Consider the following 23,855-nt stretch of genomic DNA (forward strand, 5'->3'; position numbering starts at 1 on the left):
TTTACTACCATGTAAGAACCATTCCTGTTTGGAATGCATTAATCCAAGAAAGATCCCAAAAATGGATGCAGTACCAACAAAATCCTCAAGGCGGCGCTAGCGGTCTAAACTCTGACAGGAGAACTAAGCGCAGTTGCTGACAAAGGGATTTGACTCAGCTGACTTCAAAGGCTGCATTTTAATTAAAAATTAGCCACCTGCTGTTCCCAGAGGCCAGAAGCCTGGGAAACCCTCTCACCTCAAGAGATTCACACCACAGCCCAGGATATCACATGGTCATAATAACCAAATGCAAAGTGACCCCCTGGTCTGCTGACCTCAACCTCCTGGAGACCACACAATAGGCTATTGCACTTGAATAGAATATGTTGATTTTGACTGTTTCCTGTCAACAAAGGCCTGCCTACCAGAAGACACATGTGATCACTGACCCACCCAAGTCTTGGAGGCGGACTCCAACACTCTGAGAACTGAATTGAAAGCAAAATATATATTTTACAGAAACACTGATAACTCTTTGTAATCAAATGACAGGAATGTATAAATTTGAGGGCCTTCATTTAAAAAATGTACCTTCGATTCAAGCCCAAACTCCAATTTGTGTGATGTTCTGGGGCACAACCCTGCTATTTATGTATACTACAGACTCTGTGTTTAAGCTAGAGACATGGTAATTTACTGGAGTATGTATGGACAGGCCGTGTACATGTGTATAAATCTGGAGAAAAATCCGATGTTGCAAAACCCACTAAAAAGCACCAAAGGTTGCCATTTCTTAATGCAAGCCCCCCAGGAAGAGCAGAATTGGAACAGGGGCTACCTCATGTGATATGTGATGGGTGCATGTAATTTCAAACCACTGTGTATCTATGAAATATGTCTTTGGGTCAAATATAGATTGTGTGTAAAGTTGACAAGGGTGGGTTCTCTGTATTATAAACAGACCTCATCATGATGACACTTCATTTCATTCCCCCAATCAAGGGGAAGAGGAGGAAGTGGCCAATGACAAGTGGAGAGGGGTAGGGCCTAGAAAGCTAGCCTCTCCACCCACTTTCAAAACACATAAAAGCAGACAGTCAGGACAGATAGGGATTCTATTCCACCTGCTGCGGGACGCTCTGCCGGGAAAATCCATACTTTACCTCCAGCAACCTCCAGAGAGCCAACATAGAGACTTCAATCTATCCACCTTCAGAGACCAAGACTTTACTTCAGAATTTGTAGCAGAGAGGTCAACTACAAGCTGAATCCCTCTTTAGCAGGCCTCAAATCATTGCCACTATTCACAGCCAGGCGAGCAGTTTGAATTCTTTGCCATTTGCCAGAAAGCAGTGTTGTATCCAGAGAAAGCTGTGCAGAAAGATCCAGAAGCAGTGCTGTACTCAGAGAAAGCAGAACAGTATCCAGAACCAGAGGCCAGAGATCCAGAGTGACCCAGACCGCTGTTAGCAGAACCAGAGAGTTGACTCAGATCACTGTGAAGTGCCGAGACCAGAACCGGAGTCCAGTCCGAAAACCTGACCAGATCCGTGGCGAGGCCTATTTCTAAATATATTGTGAGTACCTAGCAGAACTGTGCAGAACCAATCTCTTAGTTAAAATAATATTCAATCTATTTAATCTAACCAGAACTGCCTCCTAACTGTCACCTGTCATTTGCAAAGCTGTCACTTGTCATTTTCTAGCTGCAAGCTGTAACCTGTCGCTTTGAACTTTTAAAATTTCAAATCCGAAAAACTACCTTTATTTAATCGTCCGTATCTCTGGAACCGTTTGGGTTAGGAACTTGGTTTAACTTTCCTCTGGAAGCTCCTCATACTTTTGCCGTAATCACGATTCTCGCACTCGCGAATTTTACCGCGATTTGCAATTTGGTTAAAAATCCAGCCACGTGTGAAAACAGCAGCTTCATTGCTTTCCTTTGCCAAAAATTCGTTTAACCTGCTAGTTACTCCTAGATCCTTGCTAAAGTGAGCCTGAACTCATCCCAAGTATATTTCACTCACCCTGAACCTCCTAAAGGGAATTAAAACCATTTTCAGCATATTTCTCACTGCATTGTCACCATATTCAAAGCATTTTGCCTGTGTTTCAAAACTCCTATCTGTTGTATAAGCTGCTGGGGGGGAATTGAACTGAATTCTATTTGATTGTATTCCTAAGGACTGTGTCATCTTCATCTCCTTACAGTGCATAAAAGGGGGGGTGAATTGTCCAAGAAAGTGATTACATTGTCTTTTGCTGAAATCCGATCAAGTTATTTTCTGTACTGCATTTCATTCCACATTGCATCCATTTGAAACCATAAAAGTATTGTTGCTATCGTATCCATCCTATAACCACTCATCATTGATTATAAAGAAGTGTGCTAGTGCCGGACTATCCATTATTGATTACTGCTCAGATTAAGTGTGATATTCAATTATTAATTTATTATAAAGTGTGATATATATATATATTGTTTAAATTATCAAATAAACCGTTTAAACTTGCAAAACAGAACTACTTCGTGGCTCAGTGGGGTCAGGGGGATTCCAAGAGAGGGGTGTTATATAGGGGTAGTCATCCAGAACGCATGAACTGGACGTAACGATCTATCAATAAGGGTTTCCATTCAGTATCCCAGACTAGGCATTGACTTAGCTGTAGTGTTGAATTGAATCCTCTTACACCCCTGAGGCTAATTCTCCTCCTCCCTGCTTAACCCTCGCATAGCCTGCCTTATTTTTAACTCCTGCCTGCAAGCGTTCCTCGTTATATGGAAACGTGGTTTTTCGTCTTCTCCCATCTCATTTCTTTACCCCTTTTCAGGCTTTTATGTTGAAAATGCATCGGCTGGGGCATTCTGCGATATGTAGATCGGGTCTTTGTTTGTTCACTCGTGTCCCTTCTACTTTGCCTAGTATTTGGCTGGTGGGGCATTCTGGGATATGTAGTTTTTCCATTTTTGACTCTTATACTTAGTATTTTGGTATCTTGTGGGACAGTTGGCTTGTCCTCTTCACTGCTGTTTTTCCCCGCAATGCTGGCCGCTACTGTTTCCCCATCACAGAGCCTTAAGCCACTCGGGGGGTGGGGGGGGAAGGGAAGTATGAACACAGTAAACTATTTTAGAAGTGCCCTGAAGCAATTCAGGGAAAGCATAAACCAACATTAGTTTAAGAAGAGCAACAGCTATTCAAAGGCAGTATAACATAATAGTACATGAGCTATCCGCTATCTAATAGCTAGTTATACCAAGGATACTTTTCAGAAGTGTGCAATATAGTTCTAAGGTAAGTAAGAACTCTTAGCAGAATCTTAAGACGGCAATAAACAGTTCAGGGCAAGTAAGGACCCATATAATTTTTAGAGGGGCAGTATGCAACTCTTAAGATACATATTAACTCCGACTGTTTTAGAAATGCACTGAAGCAGACCAGGGAAAACAAAATCCACTAATACACTATAAGAACACACAGTTGTTCAAGGTAGGTAAACCCTATTGGTAAGCTTTTACACTCATTCAGTTTAGAATAAAAAAACAGTAACAACAAGTATTATTCAGAAGGTGGAAAACGCCATTCAAAGTAAGTAAAATAACTTCTATTCTCTTTAAAGGAGCAACCAGCAACTCAGACAAGTATAAACTTCAGGACACTTTGATACAGTTAACACACTAACATCTTTAGCAAGGAAGTACTTTATCACGCTTGTTAAAATTTTCAAGACCAAAGCCTTATCTTATCTAGTCCTTCCCTAGTCTATAGCATGATTTTTCTCAGAGGCGCAAGAGGGACCCTAGTGGTCTACTAGATAGCTGTAGAAAGGTCAGGATAGGGTTCAGTTGCAGAAAAGTCAGAGTTCCAGAGAAAATCTCTTCAGCCAAGTAAGTTTTCACTTTAGAGTTAATGAAACTGTTCAGGTGTTTCACAGAAGACTACTTATGTGTTACAGCATTAAGAATGGGAGAATGGTATGGGTAAACTCCCATACTTTCAAATCACCCACTCAGCCTCACAGGGTTCACACAAGACTTAAAGTATTACCAAGCCAACACAGTACCTCAGCAGAAAAGAAGAGCTTCTGGGGGGATGCCCTCAGGATGCGACAGTATCGACCTGGTCTCTGGATTATTGGTCTGGAGACGAAAGAAAGGGACACTGGATTGGAACTTGCAGCAGCAGTAACCAGTGGACGCTTCCAACAAACGATTCTTTACAGCTTCTCGCTTCTCTGTGGATTTGGTGCCCTTTTACAGGAACCAGATGAAGAATGAATATCACGTTTCAGATTCTCTTCACTCTCTCGGTCCTGCACTCTGGTGAGGGGACTTCAGGGATTCAAATCGTCTCTCTGGAGAGCCAGGAGGAGGCCACAAAAGTTTCTGCAGGAATTGGACTTGGGAAGACCTTGCATTGCACTCAAGCTCGAGGTCCCCTGGTATTGGCGGTTTGCCGCCCAGCAAGGTCATATCATGTCGAGGGATGGCTTGTTTTGCAGGCCTTCTTGAGACGAGTGGATGTTAATTAAGATTTTCATATTTATGATAATCCTTCCTGACCTGTGTCAACCCCAGAACCTTTTGCTTGGACTTGGATGTTACCTTGTCCCTAGGGTCCCTAGGTGAGTGGGAATCTTTTTCCCCACGCACGTAGTCTTTTGCTTTTTTTATGGGTGATCTTTTTATTTCTCCAGCATGGGGTCTGGCATGGATTCACATGCTCATGAATATTCCCCGTCAGGCTGGGAATCCTCGGTAAAAGAAAAAATCAGTTTCAATTTCTGAACTGTCTTTCTCCTAATAACCAAATCACTGGTCTCTGGGTCATAGTGCCCCCAGCTAATGACTGCCCTCTAAGCCCCTCCTCTGGCAACCATCTTCAGATTTTTACTGCATGTTCAAGTTTTGGGAGTCCTCGTGCTTAGCTCTCGAGCTTTTACTGCGTATTGCGTTTTGAAAGGAGTTTGCTCTTATTTTTTCGGTCTTATTGAGCCTCAAGCTCCACCACTTCATCTTCCGATTAACGGGGACCCCTTTCGGAAATCTCTACGCCCCTCAAGGGTTTTATTTTATTATTATTTTTTTTGTTTTTTTGTTTTTTGTTGGAGGATTCCAGAAGATCTTGAAGGCCTACCCCTCGTGGTCATGGACGAAGACAAAGGAGACTCAACACCTCTGTTTAGGATCTGTCCAGGATGTGGACTACAGAATTTCATGGAGGATGGACACTCCCGGTGCCTCTACTGCCTGCACGCGGATAAATTGGACGTCGAGGAGGCCTGTGCGTTCTGCAGGGACATGTCCTCCCAGAACATGAAGGACTGTCACAAGCAACTCGCTGACTGGGTGGAGTCGAAGAGCCCGGCGGCAGGTGAGCCCCGACAACGTACTTCTCTCAAGAGGAAATCCGAGCAGTGTTCTAAGAACTTTGAGGGCGGTCCGGTGACAGGGGCCCAACATAAGGCAAAGCACTGAGTCCGCGGGCACCGGGAGTGCCGTTGGTACGGGCTCCTCGGCTGCCAAGCTGGGCGTCGCATCGCCGACAGTCAAACACGAGCCAATGCTCTGGCTCGATGAAGAGGAAGTCTGACAACCCGGGTAAGCTTCTGGAGAAGGCCCGGTCGGTTCCGACAGAGAAAGCCAAGGGGGAGTGAGGTGGTGGCCCTCCCCCACGATGAAGGCCTCAGATGCGCCTAAGGTAGTGAAGTCCCAGTTTCACCAGGCTAAGGCTTAGATTGAGGGGGTGGCAGCGTCCCTGGCGAAGTCTGCAGAGGCGGCCCAGTGGAGACGGCCCCCAAGCCAAGAGTTTCCCTGCCCGGCCAGCAAGAATCATCTTTCACGCACATTGATAAGGCCCCCGTGAAGCCCCTGGGTGAGAAGGGGGGGGCACGATATTCTTACCGGACTCAGATATCTCCTCCGAGGACGAGCTTTCAGGCCTCAAGTCAGTTCTTGACAAGCAGTTTGCCAAGGTCAGATCCTACGGGAAGGACCCCGACGAGGCAGACATGGAAAGCGACGTGGGAGATGCCGAGGAACGGCAGATCGATGAGGAGCCCAAGGACACTACACTACACCGCTGCTGATGCTCCCCTCGCAACGGCTGCCTCCATCGACGGACAGGCGAAGGTGGGTCCATCCACGCTTGCCCTTCCATCCTTCACCTCCATCCCCTCCACCGAGGGATGAGACAGATGGCGATGACGGGGACAGACGACGACGGAACTGATCTCCCGCCACCCCCACCCGGGCTGACCCACCCCCCCCTGATGAAATTGGCTGCTTTCATGCCATGATTGCTAGGGCCTCATAGCTTTTTCAGCTATGCACCAAAGAGCAGAAGGAGGGATTCCTTTATCAGCGACGATGGGCCAAGAGGAAGACTGTACTCTGGGTCCTGCTGTTGGACGACATCTGGGACGAGGGGTTGGTCCTCCTGAAGAACTCGGCCTCATCCCCGGCGAAGAGATACCAGTAAGCGAAGAAGTACCAGGTTCCAGACTCTGCACCTATGTGCCTCAGGGCACAGCCATCCCCCGACTCAGTGGTTTCCTTGGCAGCAAAGAAGAAATCAGCTGGGGCGACGGCATCAACCTCCACTTCCCCACTGGACTGCGAGGGGGAAGAAGCTAGACACAATGGGATGTCGGGTCATCTCATCGGCAGCGACTACCATTAAGGCGGCCAACGCGCTCGCTATCGTGGCTCGCTATGATAGGGAACTGTGGTTTAAGATTGCCCCCTTCCTGGACTTGCTCCCGGATGACAAGAGGGCGGAAGCCCTGGAGATCTTGCAAGAAGGCAAGGTGGCGTCGGACCACGCCATCACGGTTGCCTCAGACATCGCCGACACCGGCTTCCGCCAGATGGGCAACCGCATTTGCCTTTGCCGTCGTGGCTGGCTCCGGGCCACCGATTTCCGTCAGGACGTACAGTCGAGGGTACTGGACATTGCCTTCTACACAAACAACTTGTTCGGCAAGGCAGTGGACCAGTCACTGCAGGCCATTAAGGCAGACACTGAAACGGCCCGTGCCTTGGGCACGCTCCATCAACGACAGCCGTCCTTTCGGCCCGCCATAGGCAAGTCACAAGGTGCCTCCAAAGGATTCGGCGGCAGCTCGTTGTCTTACCGTCAGGCGGCCCGTTCGTCGGCCCCCGAAGCCTACAGAGGCTGCTACAAGACTGGAGGACATCGCTGTCGCCAAGGAGCTCAAGGTGGTAAGGCCTCGGCCAAGCAGGACTGATCCGGCCATGACGCCGGGGCCTCCACCTGAGCACCCCGGTGGGAGGCCAGCTGGCGAACTACGTCTGCATGTGGAAGTCCATCTCCACCGACCTTTGGGTGCTGGATGCCCTGGCCTACGGACACACTCTGGAGTTCCAGGGGAAGTGTCCCCGTTTTCCACCTGTGGCCATGAAGGAGAAACACATTCCGCAGCTTCTGCTGGAGGAACGAGCAATGCTAAAAAAGGGCGCAATAGAACTTGTCCCATAGAGGCTCTGGGGCTCCGGAGTTTACTTTCGGTACTTCCTCATCAGAAAGAAGACCGGCGGTTGGCGGTCCATTCTAGATCTTCGCTGCCTCAACAAGTAAATAAAATCCCCGAAGTACCGGATGGTCATCCTCCTGCACGTGCTGGGACAGCTGGACGAAGGCGACTTCCTGTTGTCGCTGGACTTGGAGGATGCCTACTTCCACATCCCCGTTTGCAAAGGACATCGAAAGTTTCTGCACTTTGTGGTCCAAGGGCAGCACCACCAATTCAAGGCCCTCCCCTTCTGGTTGAAGTCGGGCCCAAGGGTCTTCACCAAGTGCCTGGCACCGGTGGCGGCGCGGCTGCGCCTTTAGGGGATCCACGTCTACCCCTATCTGGACTATTGGCTCATCCGAGCGAAGTGAAAGCAACTCGGCGTCGGACACAGCGAGGACCATCCGCCTGCTCACGGAGCTGGGGTTCTCAATAAACTATGCGAAGTCCTGCTTGGAGCCATTTCAGGGCGCTCAGTTCCTGGGAGCCAGACTCAAGACGATGGCGCACCTAGCCGCACCATCGGAGGACAGGATAAAGGCCATCCTGGGCAAGGTGCAACGGCTGTTGACCATGAATGTTGCCAGGGTGAGGTCCATCAAGTCCCTGCTCGGCATGATGTCGTCATGCATCTACCTCATCCAGCTGTGCAGGTTGCGGAATGCGGCCGCTGCAGGAGTTCCTCGCCGCCCGTTGGATGCAAGCGGCGGGAAGCTTTGAGGACAAGATCGCCTTCAACGAGACATTCCGTCGAGCGATTCGGTTGTGGGGTGTCTGCGCGTATCTCGAGGCGCGCACAGACCTCCAAACACCGGCGCATCAGGAGATGGTGAAGACGGACGCCTCCCTGGAGGGATGGGGCGCACATACCAGAAATCTCCATGCAGAGAACGTTACACATCAACCTTCTGGAGCTCCGAGCCATGTTTTGGGCCCTCAAGACTTATCTTCAATCCCACAAGGGCAATGTGTTGCAGGTCTTCACCGAAGACACCACCACGACGTTCTACATTTAGAAGCACGGGGGCACCAGATCCTCTGCGCTCTCAAAGAAAGCGCTGGACCTGTGGCACTGGGCCGTCGCCTAGAGGATGTTCCTGGTACCCTTTCATCTGGCAGGATTGAAGAACACAGTCACTGACTCACTTAACAGGGAGCTGCACTCTTGCCACGACTGGGAATTTCGGCAGGATCAGGTGGACCTACTGTTTCAACGATAGGGCAATCCCCAGATAGATCTGTTTGCGACGGCGACGAACACCAAGTGCCGGAGGTTCGCCAGCAAGTTACCCCAGCCAGGGAGCATGGGGGTTGCATTCTCATTTCCCTGGGACGGCCTGTTTCTCTATGTGTTCCCACCGTTGCCGTTGGTACTGCGACTCATCAGTCAACTCAGACGGTGCCGTTGCAGGCTGGTCCTCGTCACACCGGCGTGGCTGAGTCCGATATGGTACCCGGACCTTCTGGACATGTCGGCGTCCCCTCCAGTCAAGATTCTGGCGGATGCAGATCTTCTCGCCAGGGAAGTAGGTGCGATTCTGCACCACGATACGTTGCCGCTGAACGTGCAGGCCTGGCTCCTGTAGCGCTAGAGTTTGGAGGATACGAGATCCCGGCAGACTGCAATGAGGTACTTGCCAAGGCCAGGGCTTCTTCGACTCAAGTGCTAAGGACATAAATGGAAGAGGTTCACCGTCTGGTGCCGTGCACAGAAGATAAACCCTCAACGGATTACGGCCCCTCAAGTGCTGCCCTACTTGCTGTCGCTGGCCAAGGCGGGGTTGGCGCAACACATCCATCAAGATCCATCTGGCAGCTATCTCCCGCTACACCAGAACTCTGGGACAATCGTCGCTGTGGTCGCATCGCCTGGTTAAGGAGTTCATGAAAGGACTTCTCCGCTCGTTCCCTCCGATGAAGGCTCTGGCCCCGGCTTGGGAACTCAATGTGGTGCTGACTATTCTCATGGTTCCCCCTATCGAGCCTCTGCATTCGGCACCCCTGAAATTCCTGTCGTGGAAGACGGCATTCCTGGTGGCCATCACCTCCACACGACGAGTGGGAGAGTTCCAGGCCCTCTCCTGTAAGCCTCCGTACTTGACTTTCCACGCAACGAGGGTCGTGCTGAGGATGCACCCCTCCTTCATGCCCAAGGTGCCGTCGGACTTCCATCTCAACGAGCCCTTGGTGTTACCTGTTTTCTTCCCGTCGCCTTCGTCGCTGCTTGAGAGGACTTTGCACTCGCTGGATGTGGCTAGAGCGCTGAAGTTCTACGTGGACCGCACAAAGAGTTTTCGGAAGACATCACAGCTGTTTGTGAACTTTGGCCCTGTGAACCAGGCAAAGGCCCTCTCCAAGACTTCCATTTCCAGGTGGCTCTCCGGCTGCATCACCCATTGTCACCGGTTGGCGAACCGACCGTTGCCTGGATGTCCGAGAGCCCATTCGACTAGAGGAATCGCTGCAACTATGGCGTTCCTGTCTGGGGTGCTCCTGCTGGACATCTGCAGGGCTGATACGTGGAGGTTGATGCACACCTACACGAAATTCTACTGCCTCAACCATGATTCCAGGGAAGAGCTCAGAGTCGGACAAGCAGTGCTGCGCAACCTGTTCGCTTGAAGGTGAGCCTGGTGAGGAGGTAAGAGATGCTTAATGTTGAGTTGTTGAAATGCTTGATGTTGAGCCTTGCCACCTCCTGTGGTTGTGCATGTGTGTACTGCTATGTATTCTTGTATTCATGAGCATGTGAATCCATGCCAGACCCCATGCTGGAGAAGGAACAAGTTACTTACCCGTAACTGTTGTTCTCCAGCATGAGTCTTTCATGGATTCACATGCAAACCCTCCAGTCTACCCCTCTGCGGCCCTTCTCTTGGTCCTACTGCCACTTTACGTGATACCAAATCTGAAGATGGCTGCCGGAATAGGTGCTTAGCTAGAGGGCAGTCATTGGCTGGGGGCAATATGACCCAGAGACCAGTGATTGGTTATTAGGAGAAACAGTTCTGAAACTGATTTTTTTTCTCTTACCGAGGATTGCCAACCTCACGACGGGGAATATTCACGAGCATGTGAATCTATGCCAGACCCATGCTGGAGAACAACAGTTACAGGTAAGTAACGTGTTCCTTCTCTCCATAGTGTGTGGTTGGAGTTATAGTTTCCTATAACTTCTGGGCTCAGTCTGGGTTTCCCCTTTAGACTTCCCTGTTCATTTCTATTTAATGTACTTGGTTGAACTACTGTTCCCAAAGGGTAAAGAGGGATTTTCACCCTCCCCCACCCCCCTTTACATTTTTTTTATAGTGAGCCAGCACAGCTCACCTTATGTGAAGTGCTGGGGGATACAATGTATCCCCTTGCTTGCTTACTTGTAGCATTTTTGTTACAATTGCGAGTTTACGTGAACGGCTGGTGGCAGTGGTTTTACCTTCATGACTTTTAGCCATGTTTACTCGCAGGCTTTTAATTCAGCCTCAGTAGTGCACAGAAGGGCCTCCATTCTGCTATAGTGGTGGGTTCCTTCTTTTTCGCCATTTTTATTAAGTATTCTTGTTGTTTCTGAGGTCTTACCCTGTGTCAGGTTTTCACATTCTGTACCTCACATTAGCAAGGTTCCTAGGAGAATAGGCTATTGCAAACACTATTTCAGGTGGCTAAAATATTAAATACATTCTGTTTAGAAACTAGAACATTTTCTGTTTTAGTTGAGTTCATTTTTTCTTGTTCCTTAACTAACTTTCATTAGAAAGATGACATGTCCCCAAGCCAAGATGGAGGAACACTATCCCAATAGTGATTGGTTTAGTTTGCAGCAGGCAGTATTGTGATGTCACTTAGAATGTTCCTTACAAATCTAAACTGCCTTTCATTAAAGTATTCATTAGAGTAGGTCGTACATTTTTTAGCTCCAGTTAAAATAAAACTATAGTGTATTTCACTAAGTGTAGAATTTTTGTTTTAGTTCAATTTCTACCTTAGTAATCTTAGTCAAGAAAGAAGTTGCTGAAATCTACCATCAGAGTATTCCAGTTGAACCAGTTGTTTGAACAGAGGAACCAATTGAAGAACAAGAACTAAGCCAAGTGCAATTCCGTTGTTTAATGTAGAAAGTTATTAGATGTTGCTCAAAAGACATTTTAACTTAAGACTTTACAAGTTCATTCATGGTATTTTTTAAGTCAAGTAATTTATTAGATTTGGTCAAACCAGAGTAGTTGAAGATTCAAGACAAAGTATTACATTTTTAAAAACCAACTAATACTAACTAGGCGTGCGGATCGTTTTTTGCTGCGTGTCTAATCTTTATTAACCTTATTTAACCTTTCTAACGTTTTGTAATTTTGTTTCAAGCTTTTGTTCGGAGCCTGAGCGTATAATTTAATCCTATGCGCGCAGTTAGAGAAAAGGACCCTACGACGTCGCGCGTGCGTCGTGGCCATTTTGAGATGAATCATTTTATTTTCCTCTGTGTCGCACTTCGTAACGGACTCAAAGAAAAGACTTTCGTTTGGACAAATTGCTCCGGATTCAAGGCTAGTCAGTAATGTTATGAACCAGAGTTTTTGTACTAAAGCCTTTTGTCGAAGGAGAATTTTTAAAAGAGAATACACTTTGTAATATTTTTGAAAATCCAGTACTGGCCAGCGGAATATTAGAATTTCTTCAGGAAGTTATCAAAGGTATTTACATTTAATAAATATATTATTTAGAAAAATACACTTAAGGAAATATTAAAAGGCTGAGTAACAACTACATAAATGGGTATCACTATTTGTTTTAGAGAGTGATAAGCTGTATGTAGAGAGAAAAGAAAGAGAAAAAACTTCATATACCACCTCAAAAGCAGCAACATTTCTTACTGAAGCAGCCTAAGGGCAATCAAGCTTAGGCAACAGGTAACTAGAGACATATTATAGTCATATAGAATAGTCAAAACATAAGTTTAAAAATATTTTACTTAAGGCTGTGTTTTCTTTTAGGAACACCACTGATCCAAAAAACCCTTCCAGTGAAGACAGTCTGAAGTACCTGCAGTGGGAGTTCTTGTCTTTGTTTTGTTATCCATTCCCCTTTCCCCTTGGGTTTGCCTGGCCAATAGTTTTATTATATCAGGATTGTTGAGCAGGCAGGCTTTGGGGGCTAGGTGGGCCAGCTTCACTCCTGCAGGATCCAATTACTTCAGTACTTTGACACCCTGCCATTCTAGGCTGGAACGATCTCAGTGAACGTTCTGTCTTTGGCTGGAATCCTTTGTATTCCCCTCCCAGGCTCTATAGTGTCTGAGAAGGCAGGAAGCTAGGGAGGAATCAAAAACTCTGCAGCCCTTTGTCTTTCACCTTGCCTGAAAGGAACCAACTCCCAGTGGGGGTCTGGCTGTCCTTACTGGACAGCTAGACCGCCCCTTTTTGTAAACTGCAGGGAGAGATTGCAGAGGTTGTGCTGTAGTTCCTGATAAATACTCTGAACCTGGAAGCTGCTGACAAGTCGACCACTGTAGCTGAAACCAAAGTGGAAGATGAAGAAAGGACAGCTGTAGCGATTTCCAGCGACCGGATAGGCTGCTGTGTAACCGGAGACTGCTGTATCCCTTCCTTCCAATCGACCTGGGGGTCCCGAACATGACTGCTACCACCCATAGGCTGGTGGGATCCATTAGTCTCAGGAAGAACTGCATTGTGAGCCATCCCACGACGTGCTGCACCCTTGCTGGGCTCCACTACCCCAATACCCTTGAACCTCGAGCCATTGTGCGGTGCATGGTGTTTTCGAAGTTCGAATCAGTCCAAAACTAGACCCAGCACACACTATCTTACAATAGGGTGCTGGAGGGGTTACTTTGTATCCCCTTTGTCTAGCTTCTCATGTAACATTTTTATGTTACCCTTTCTACAATTAATGGCTGGTGGCAGTTGCAGCTGCAGTAAAGCACTCGCGGGTGCCCATTTTGTCAAAATGGCCCCGGTCTTTTTTTTTTTTCACCATTTCGTGTTGGAGAGGTCCTTCTTGAGATTTACTCTGCGCACAAACCAGGTTTGGTCCCTTTGTTTGTTCTGTCTTTGGCTGGATTCACAAGTGTAGCCTGCCTCTGGCTCCAGCGTGTCTGGCAGGGCAGGAAGCGAGGGAGGTGCCCATAACTCCCTCTGCTTGGTCTCCTTGCTTACAGGAATGCACCCAAAGGTGATTGACTGGTGGGCCTCGGAAGACAGCCGCTCTGCTGTGTGAGTGACCGCTGTGCTGTGGATTAATTGGAGAAACCTGCATACCGATGAGGAGGATCTCAGTCTTGTTGGCATTTTGACAAAGATCATTGGCGGCACACCAATCTTGAATGGCAGTTAGGCAATGAGATGAGAGAAGGAGAGGAGGTGGCATAGGGCATCCTGAAAATGAGATGTGTAATCTGCATAGCACTGGAAATTTGAGCAGAAAATGGCAATGCAGTGGCCGAGAGCTGCCAGGTATTGGTTGAAAAGCCAGGGTGAGAGGTTACACCCCTGTGGACCACCACCGTTGGAGAGGGAGATAGATGACAGGAAGGACCCAATTTGGACCTGGGAGGGTCAATCGGAGAGGAAAGAGGTCAGCTATGCCAGAGCATGATCGGTGATACCCATGCCATCACAGAGACGGTTTAGCAGGGTGATATGGTTTTGGCAAACCGCTTAGCCTCACTGCTCCCTACACTGATCAAGGCAGACCAAACCGGTTTTGTCCTCTAAAGGAAGACAGGAGACATTAGGCGAGCCCTGAACCTTATAGAGACTACCCTACACGTCAGGTTGGGGATAGTGTTAGTTACGCCCATGTCGACGTCCCCTTTCGATCTGCGAAAGAAAGATGCAATACTCTGTGATTACCACCAGATGTCAGAGTATATGCATATCATGTGAATCTAAGCATATACAATCATCAGAAATGCTGTTACGGTGAGTAGTGCATGTCCTCTCTCAGTAATTGTCTAATACAAAAAAAAGTACACGCAAGATAGCTTGCTGCACTCAATCGGAGTAATTCAATTTTTATCTCTACTCAATTTTTATATCTACACTGAAGCCAGCATCTAGCACCTAGAAGCCCACAGCAGACAGACCAACATGGTGAATGTGCTCAACAGCTGAACCTCTCTGCTGTGCTGCTATCACATACAAATACTCAACACAAAACATTAAGGCCTGCAAGGAGCAAAAGAAAAAAAAAGCACATAAGACATTGCAAAACAACTTTAGTCACAATAATATGCAGTGCTGAGAAAACACAGTGCCATGAGCAGATAGTTGATATTTACCACTCCGTCTGAGGAAAATCAAAACAGGTTCTCGGTCGTGCTCTGAGACAGATTTTTCCAGAGGACTCTTCCCAATCACACAGCACCCTCAGTAGGATGATGACCTAATGTAGTCGGCCGGCGGTGATGATTGATGGCAGCCCCCAGAAAAACTCCTGCGCAGTCCTGACCAGAGATCACAACACCCTTTCTGTGGTGGCCAAGATGAGGCCTCCTTGGCCAGCCTCAGTTTGCAGCAAATAAGGAGATCAGACAGCCTGGTGGTAAATCAAGCTTCATGTATTTATATCGCAAATACACAGCATACAGAGTTATCAGCAGGGAAATGCGGCATGCAAGTGTTCGGGCAGCCAGCACAAGGAGCTCTCTCCCTGCCCCCCAAACCCCTGCAGGTTTATAGAGCATAGCATAACATAGACACAGACTTTTTCTGTACTATCACAGTGGGGCTGTTACTTGGCGCGACATTACAGACAGTTGGCAAGAACTGTCAACATCTTCCTTGTGACACAGTCCTGCAGGAACATTGTGTTGTATTATGAATAAGCGGCATTCACAGAAACCCCTTCTGATATCGCCCATATATGGGGCTAATGCTAAACCTGTAGAGAATAATCAGAAGGGAAGGTCTCACGTGTCCTCTGGCCGGGTTTGGGCCTGTCCGGGTTGTCATGTAGAACAGGCCCAGGGAGGTGACATGGAGGGTCTGAGGCCTGACAGTTTGGGAGAGCCTAATAGCATTGCATAACATACCATAGCAATCCTAAACATCATAGCATAGTGTTAGGAAGGATTCTCAAAATGTGCCAATTCCTCTCTACCTTAGAGCCCTCCAGCTCTTTTGCTAAACTTTGGGGCTTTGAACTTTGTTTTCTGTGTTTATTTTCTTTGGTTATGGACTTTTAAACAACTCCATAGGCATAATCATTTTTATTTGTGTCACACAGCACCCTCAGTGCAGTGGCACAGGGAAGCCTTTCCGGCTTTCCAAAGGTTTAAATACCTTCTCTGGGATAAACTACTGTTTCCCAGAGAATGTAAGGTTGACTTTACTAGTCTTTTTAAATTCCTAGACCCAGCACACACTATCTTCCTATAGAGTGCTGGAGAGGTTACCTATTATCCCCTATGTCTAGAAACTCATGTAGCAGTCAAATGCTACACTTTCCTATCGAAATGGCTGGTGGCAGTGGTTTTAGAACGAACTACCATGATTTTTCCCGACTGCGAACACCGGTAGCAAAAAATCACGGGAGCCATGTTTTTCAAGATGGCTCCTTAAGCTCCTTTGTTTAAACGGGTCCCGGTCTTCTTTTTTCGACATTTCTTTTTGGAAAGGTCCTTCTAGAGTTTTTGTCTCTGCGCGCCAAACTAGGTTTGGTCCCTTTGTTTCTATGCCTTTTGCAGGCTTCAGGAGTGAAGACCGCCTCTGGCGTCTTGAGTGTCTGGGGTGGGCAGGAAGTGAGGGTGGTGCCCGAAACTTCCTGTGCGCTTAGTCTCCTAGCAGACCAAAATGCACTCTGGTGTGAATGGCAACCACTGGAAAGAAAGAACCGAAGACTAGCTGGAAGAGGACGGCTGCTGCAACTCCTGGACCGTAAGTTTGCCCGTTGAAGCCCTGCTGCTGGTCCGAATCACCAAGTTGATCTGGACAGAGAAGCCCCTTCAAGGACAACTTCTTCCTTTGAGTTGGTGGGACCAATCAACTCGTAAGCCACCTAAATACCATTATTGGAGCTGGATAGAATTAACCAGGGGGGAAGGACACCAGCTTGTGTGCTTGTCTACAGCTACTAGAAACGATGATCTTCCATTTTGCCAGGTTGTTTGACAAGTCCCCGTGCAGTGCAGGCGTCCTCCCTCTTGTCCCCACGACTGAGGCTCAGGAACAGTGAGATCTGGAGGAACTGCCAGGAACCAACGTCTTCTGCTGCATCTTGTTCTTCATATTAAGGTACTGTGCCAACCCGATTGAGAGAACTTACCTCTCGCAGTGAGAGTTCGTGGAACTTTCCTAACTTGCAGGCCTAATCAGCTTGTGACGCAACATATATTCTTTTTCGTACAAACTACTTCTGAGAACATTGGCAAAGACTTTACTGGTTACTACAAGAACTGCTCTTTCCTATCCAAGACACTGGCCCATTGACCTTGGCCTAGGCCTATTTAACTGAATCGAGTCCTCTAGTGAACTGAAACTATTTGCACTGCCCAAGAAAGCATTTGTGATCTATTCTATTAACTTGTGCCTTTTTTACTCCCATTCAAAGTAACTGAAATGCCATTTTGCTCCTATTTCACGGGAGCCTAATTTACTCAAACGTATTGGTTTGGCATTGAAGTATATTTGTGTATAATATTAAGTTGCCTCCTTCTAGTGAATGTTTTCTAAATGATTGTGTAATAAATTAATAAGTGTTTTACCAAGAAACCTTGAGTGTGTCTACTTGAACCACTGTGATTGTAAGACCTCTGTGCAGCATCCTTGTACTGCTACATTCCCTCTTGAGATTAGCCTGGCTGCTCAGCTCGCTACCACAAACTGTAGTACAGACTTATACCAAAGGTTGATTTTGCTTACACCTGTAGTCCTAATTGTATGTGGTGGTCCCAGAGGGTACTGCATGCAATTCTGCCTAACACATAGCAATCCTGCATACCATACCAAAGCAATCCTGTATAACATAGCAATCCTGCCACATCAATTGTGTGTGTGTATGTTTAGAGAGTGGGACCACATTTAATGTCCCAAAGACATTTACAGTTTTTCTAATCTACTTTATTTTTCCACTATTATGTGCAAGTATTTATTTGAGCTTTTAGTTTTATGTGTAACGTAATAAAAGTATATATATTCAGTATATCAGTGCCGTGTATTTTCTGTGGATAAGCGCATGTCTTTCTTTCTGGCTGGACCCCCCCACCCCCCGACCCCCCCCCCCCCCCCCTCCCCCCTCCCATCCCAGTGTAGGGTTAGTGATTATACAGCCCTGAAAAGAGTGTTGCAAAAACTGCCATAACTGAAATCTTGTGTAGGTCCACTAAGGTTGGCTTCTCAGAGCCTTATGCAGATAGTGGCTCTAAAAAACACAAGTGTTCAATTGCAGGTGCTCGTAGTGAGGATGCCTAGAGGCTATTTTTTAGTATTCAAAATGAGTGCACGATGCAGTAACCATATGGCAAAATATGGAAGCATGTTAGATGGAGGAAAGAAACAGTTGCAGATCTAAGATTAATGGCATGTTAACTATTCAAATGATTAAATAGGAATGTGATTCTGAGCTTTTGGATTTGCTTTACGGTTCTTACATTGTACAATCTGTTGGTATGAAGTTATCCATCAATGATGAAAATATTTGTTTAACATGAGACTTAAGTTATTGGAAATTGTTGATTGAGGATTTTAGTGTAAGCTGAAAAGTATTTGCATTTAATATTTATTTTTGTTAAGGTCTTTCCTAATCTGCTTTTAACCTATTTCAATCTGTTTTAGACATTTGCCACCAGATCCTGGATTTGTACTCTCAAGGAAAACAGCAAATGCCACATCCTTCTCATCATACACCCCCACTCATTCAGACGCAGCAGGGTCCTCCTGTGCAGTCGCAGCAGCAGAACCAGAGTTCAGAGCCGCAGCAACCACAACAGAAGGAGCCGCAGCAATCATTGCAGCAACCACAACAAGCATTATCCCAAGGGCAGCCATCTAAAAAACCTTCTCCTCAATCTACTCCTCCACAGTCTATGAAGCGACCAGTGGTGCGTTGTTCTTCAATGCTTCATTTGGCACCATTTTAATATATATTTTAATAGAATTTCTGTTTATGTGCATTGCTTTTTTTAATCACTAAATAAGTATGTTTTTTTGTTGTGTAGCTTTACCATGGGTCTGCTATTTATCTGATTACCTTATGTCACCAATTACATTTCCATCCATTCATCCATTCATCCAGTTGCCTTCTGACCTCAGATGGGAATTTCTTGCAGGCAAAGGGTGGCTCACTTCATAAAACATGTTTGAATGGTTTGAATGTGAGTGTCACTGTTTTGACCCATTATGTTTTCGTAACTTAAAAAACGTCTGACCCCCCCCCCCCCACACTCCATCAAAAGAAAAACCATGTTCCAGTGTTTTATACTCGCAGGGCATTATCCCTGGCATTTGGAAACACAAAAGGCATTCTGCAAAGCAAATAAAGATGGGCTAGCCTTTTTGCAGGGAAAAACCTTTCACCCCACCCCTGTACAAAACCTCTTCCTCTGCTTTGGAGTCTTAATGGCTGCACAAGAGCTCCAATTATCTCCCTAAAGGTCACATCCTCAGTGTCTTGTTTTCTGAATTTGCACACTGGTATGCCCTTTGGCTAGATTTTAAAACTGGTTCCAGTATATTCAAAGTTAGCACTCTGCTGCAGTGTTATGTTGTGCTGGTGTTTTCCCACACCTTATGTTTAGGGACCAGGAAAATTAACCAACACACAGATTGCACGCTTTCTCTTTTATGTCACTCTTCCAGTGGTGTATGTAGTCAAATATTTAGCGCTACACTCTCAAGAAGGGGGGAAAGGTGGTAAACTAGGGGTTAACAGTCAATCGCACATAATAAGGAAATGTATGTACATTGTTTTTGTCAAACTACTCTTCACAAAGGTGTTAGCAGAAATGCAAATGCAGTTTGTTAGCGGTGAGTAGCTTTATGGGATAGTCTTTAGGACAGTGACCTCTGCAGAAGTAACTAAATGTTCAGGAAAGAACTTGAGAAAGTCCAATGTCTTACTACGGTATAAAGTCAACAGTAAAGCTCTACGTTTTAGTGAAGTATAGCTGTCAAACTTGAGGGCAGAGTTAGCACAAATCGTGGTTCTGCTTAGCCTGCTCCCAATGCTTTGTTATGGACCAGTATTGTGCAGCGTGACAAGTGAAAAGCATCCGGTTAAACTGAAAAGGGAAAAGTTGCTATCCAGTTGTGAACTTGCCATATGGAGATGGGATATCCTCCCCGCGTATTCAAGGAAAGGGCATCAGTGGGGTTGCCTCTGGTTTTGAAACTTAAAGCCTGGAGTGAACAGATCCAACAAAACTTTGCCTTTAGACTGTAGCATTCAGGAGCTGAACCTTGTCTCTTCAAGCTGCATCGGCGGACTCCCAAGGAATGCTCATTTGGTTCAGATATCCCTATTCTTCATATCTTTCCTTCATTCGAGCACAGTGTAGCATTTTACTATTTAGCGGCCATCCTGAGGGATTATGGCCTGCCCAATTCAAACCTTCCTGGAGTTCGTTCCAGGAAAACACAGGATGCAGATTTAGCAGTGAATCCCAGATGCTATTCAAACTGCTTGCCAAATCTGGTTATGGCTGCTCCCATTATCCAAACGAGTTTCGGGAAGACGAGGACCATTTCTGTCACACGCCTGCTTCGGTTTGTTAGGGTGATTTGTGAGTGTCCTTGTGAGGGACTTGAAGACCAACCAGTAGTTTATATGCATCCTTTCCTTTAACTTAGTGAAAACTTAAACAGTGGTAGTGTCTGAGTTTTGACCATCTGGTCCACCATCCATGGCCTCTAACTTTAACCCAGTAACGTTTCAGATTTTGCATGCCTGGGTGTTGTGCATGTAGTCATTATTCTTGCAGGACCCCTAATCATAACTTCCACTGCAACCAAATTCTTAGCTATCTTTCCTTCAAGGGATTTGGTCGCCAATACTGTATTTCTTATGGCGGGGTCCTCCCATCACCAGCCTGGAGGTTGCCTTATCTGCAACTCATCTTGTGCTCTGGAAAAATGTACTTGCATTGTACCTGTAACTAGAACTGCATACTGATGTTGTCCCGTTCACTTTTATGGCCAAACTCTTTTATACATTTACTAAACTGAGTTTATAAAAAGTATATTAACTGGTAAAATTAACTTAAATACTTGTGTAGAGATCAAATCACAAAGGTTTCTGGTGCAGAGTTATTCCTATGTGGGGGTTTCGTTTTGGTCGCAGTGCCTGTACCTGGGTCTGCATGCAGTGTCCCTAGGGATAGCGAGGCATAAAAACGAAATTCCATGAGGTTGGAAGACACCCACAAAAAGATGAACACAGCAGTAACAAGGTGGAAGCACAATTGTATGACCCTTTAAATCTGGTTAGAAAAATCTCACAGCAACACAAAGGACTACAGGACTTGCCACTGAAGGGCCCTTTTGAGAAAGAAAAGCTGTAAGTCTAGTAACAGTAGTCCTGTAGACGCAAAGGCACTTGTGAGCAGTAGCAGACAATTTGCCTTCCAACAGGCAAATTCCAACTGGTGCTCTGCGATCCGTCTGTAGAAATCAATGTGCAGGACCTTTTTGGGGAGCACACAGGGCTGGCCTGGAACAGTGGGAGAAATAGCCTAATGCAGGATTTCTCTGGGAGGAAGAGGCAGAGCTTGTCTTCTGGAGTCAGCAACAGAGAACCAGGAAGGACTCTGCAGTGATGTCTTCATCCCTTTGGCTACTTGGAATGTAATTTCAGAACGGTTCTGTTGAATAACTCATTGTCTCTACAGATGTACACACAGACTTGGGGACTAATCCAGTGCTCCTGTCACCATCTGTGAACCGTTCAACATTTTGGCAGCCACTGAATCCGGGGAAGTCAGCCATACTTCTTTCATGGACACACATGCCTTGATTGAGGTGTTTGAAAGATCCCACCCAGTCATATCTTGATCCCATTTATTCAAAGGAACAATGTGAGCTTGGAGACTGAGCACATGTTGGCAGAATTGCTTATTCTGATTTAAAACACAATGAGAAGGGCTAGAAAGACTTGGTAGACATGTTGCTCCTTTTCAGGGATCAAGTTGCTACCAATGCTGTTGAAAAGCCTCACAGAGGTGCAACTAAACTAAGTGCCACCAAACTAGAACTCAGGACTTTCATGGCGGAGGGAACACAATCGGCTCCAAATGGGGCTCACTTTACAGTACTCCTGCGATGGTAGCCAGATGGGCTACTTAGGGGAAGCATATAAAAAATAAAATCCAGTTGCAGACTTAAGCGAGACTGGAAAAGTCACTTTTGACAAAAAGATGTCGGGACAACAAAATCTCTAGTGGAGTTCCGAAGTTGGGGAAAGGAAAATGTTTTGGGCCCAACACCATGCTTAACATAGATCTCTTGTGGAGTGTAGCTTTATTTCTAACCCAGATTGCTTTTTTAATGTGGAACTGCAGATACCAGGCTTTACCTGATTACAAAATGGCACCAGTAGTGTGTGCCTTGTAATCTACCAAGAGCTCCCATGAGAGGTAGTGAGTTACACAAGGAGCCGATCGGGGTAAGCTGCTCCAGGAAATATATATCTGACTGGGGCAAGAGGTCTTTGACTCCTTCGGTGTAAGCTTACAGATCATGTGTCTCAAGAGGATCACAGATGAGGAAATGTTAACTAATTCGCTGAATGGCTCATCTTGTGACCAGAGCACTAACTCCCTTGAAGGACTGGCATTGGATAGAGTTTGTGACCTGTACTTCAACTGCTGAGTCTCTTCAGAATCGAAGCCTCACCTTCACAACGTTGGATCCCCACTTGCATCACTTAGACACGTGCATTGTAATGAATTGGCCACAGAGCTAGCTGCACTGTACCTCCTTATCGGATTTCCCTCTGTGGTTGATTAAACACGCTCATGGCCCTTGGGTTGATCTGCAAGCACACTGGTAGTCACCTGCGTTCCTTGCACCTTCTTAGTTGGCCTTATTTTGTTGTCCATTAAATATTTGACACTTCCCTTTTCCCATAATTGTGTGCTTTTTCCATTGCCTTTGATACTTTGGTTAATATGGACCGTAAGCTGCTCTCTAACCATGACTTGGGCAGTCTCTAAAAACATGTGCATCTCCCCTTTTTGCAGAGAGTTATTTGCTTTACTGTTGAATTACATTGAAGTTCCTTACCATTTAAAACCCTACCTCGAACGCGTGTTTCTGGACGTAAGACTTTAACTATATTTGAACATTGGAGTAAGTAATGCACAAGTCGCTGTCCTAAAACTCTGCCTCTGAAAAGTTATTTACCTTTTTCATACTGTCTTTTCTTTTCTGAGTTATTTCTGTATAAAGAGGATATTTTTACAAATATATTGTGTGGACATTCCCTTATTGCGCACTATTGTTCCGCGGGTCCTTTCAATTACACCACTTCACTCCGAAGTGTCTTGGCTGCTCACCATATTTGATCTTGAGGGAGTCTAGCTTCTTAGGGAGTAGTCCTTCAACCTAGGTGTGGGTCAGTCATTTTATCCTCCACATAGTTGGGGTTACTCAAGGTTCCTGATTTTGTGGAGGCAGTCCTGGTTTTTCACTTTGTCAGTCTAGCCCAACAAGTTTCTGCAAAATGGTCGGATGTTCCAAATTTAGGGAAATATTTTGAAGCTAGATCTTTATTTGAGCAGTCAGCGGTGAACCGGTCAGGTTCCAGGTGCAGGCAAAACCTTGTGTAAGGGGATAGCCTGTGTACAATAAGCAGCTTATGTTGATGCCAGAAAGATAGCTCAAAAGCAGAAAAAAGAAAACAAAGCAAATGAGATGGGATGACAGTGGGGGAAAGTAGTGGTATACAATAGAATGTTAGCAACTGGTATAGAGATGAAGGAAAATTGGGTAATAAAATGGATGGGTTCAAGGAGAGGAATAGTAATTTCCTGCAAGTGTTACCATCAGTTTTCATTATTAACACAACTCCAAACAACCCTCAACAGGTATAACATTCAAAATGCTCCTGCAATAAACCTAAAATGCTACAGAAAGAAGTTAAAAGGTCACAAAAGTCTCTAAAATTTAAGTTTTGATAAAGCAACCAGGGCTTACCCGTTCTGATCTCTTATTGTAAGGCTCAGCCTTTGATGTTAGTATTCCTTTTTATGTGAAATTCTCTTCACCTGTGACTCTCCCAGCACTTTTTTCTTATCAGACAATGCTGTGTGGGACCCTTTTTCCACACTCACTCAGGCATTTGCTCTGTATTTGGGAACCTTTATCGATTTTGGTGGTTAATGTCTTTTAGAG

General features: G+C 46.0%; 1 protein-coding gene across 2 annotated transcripts in view; it reads left to right on the forward strand.

The window, feature by feature from the left end:
• Positions 1 to 23,855, forward strand: part of CCNK (cyclin K) — an 879,634-nt gene that overhangs the window by 340,241 nt on the left and 515,538 nt on the right. For both annotated transcript variants that reach the window (XM_069637425.1, XM_069637424.1), the window contains exon 8: positions 18,303 to 18,568. In XM_069637425.1, coding sequence (XP_069493526.1) covers positions 18,303 to 18,568 — 266 coding nt within the window. The remainder of the gene's footprint in view (positions 1 to 18,302; positions 18,569 to 23,855) is intronic.

The sequence above is a fragment of the Ambystoma mexicanum genome, chromosome 14 (genome assembly GCF_040938575.1).
Source record: "Ambystoma mexicanum isolate Mex_15411 chromosome 14, UKY_AmexF1_1, whole genome shotgun sequence".
NCBI lineage: Eukaryota > Metazoa > Chordata > Amphibia > Caudata > Ambystomatidae > Ambystoma > Ambystoma mexicanum.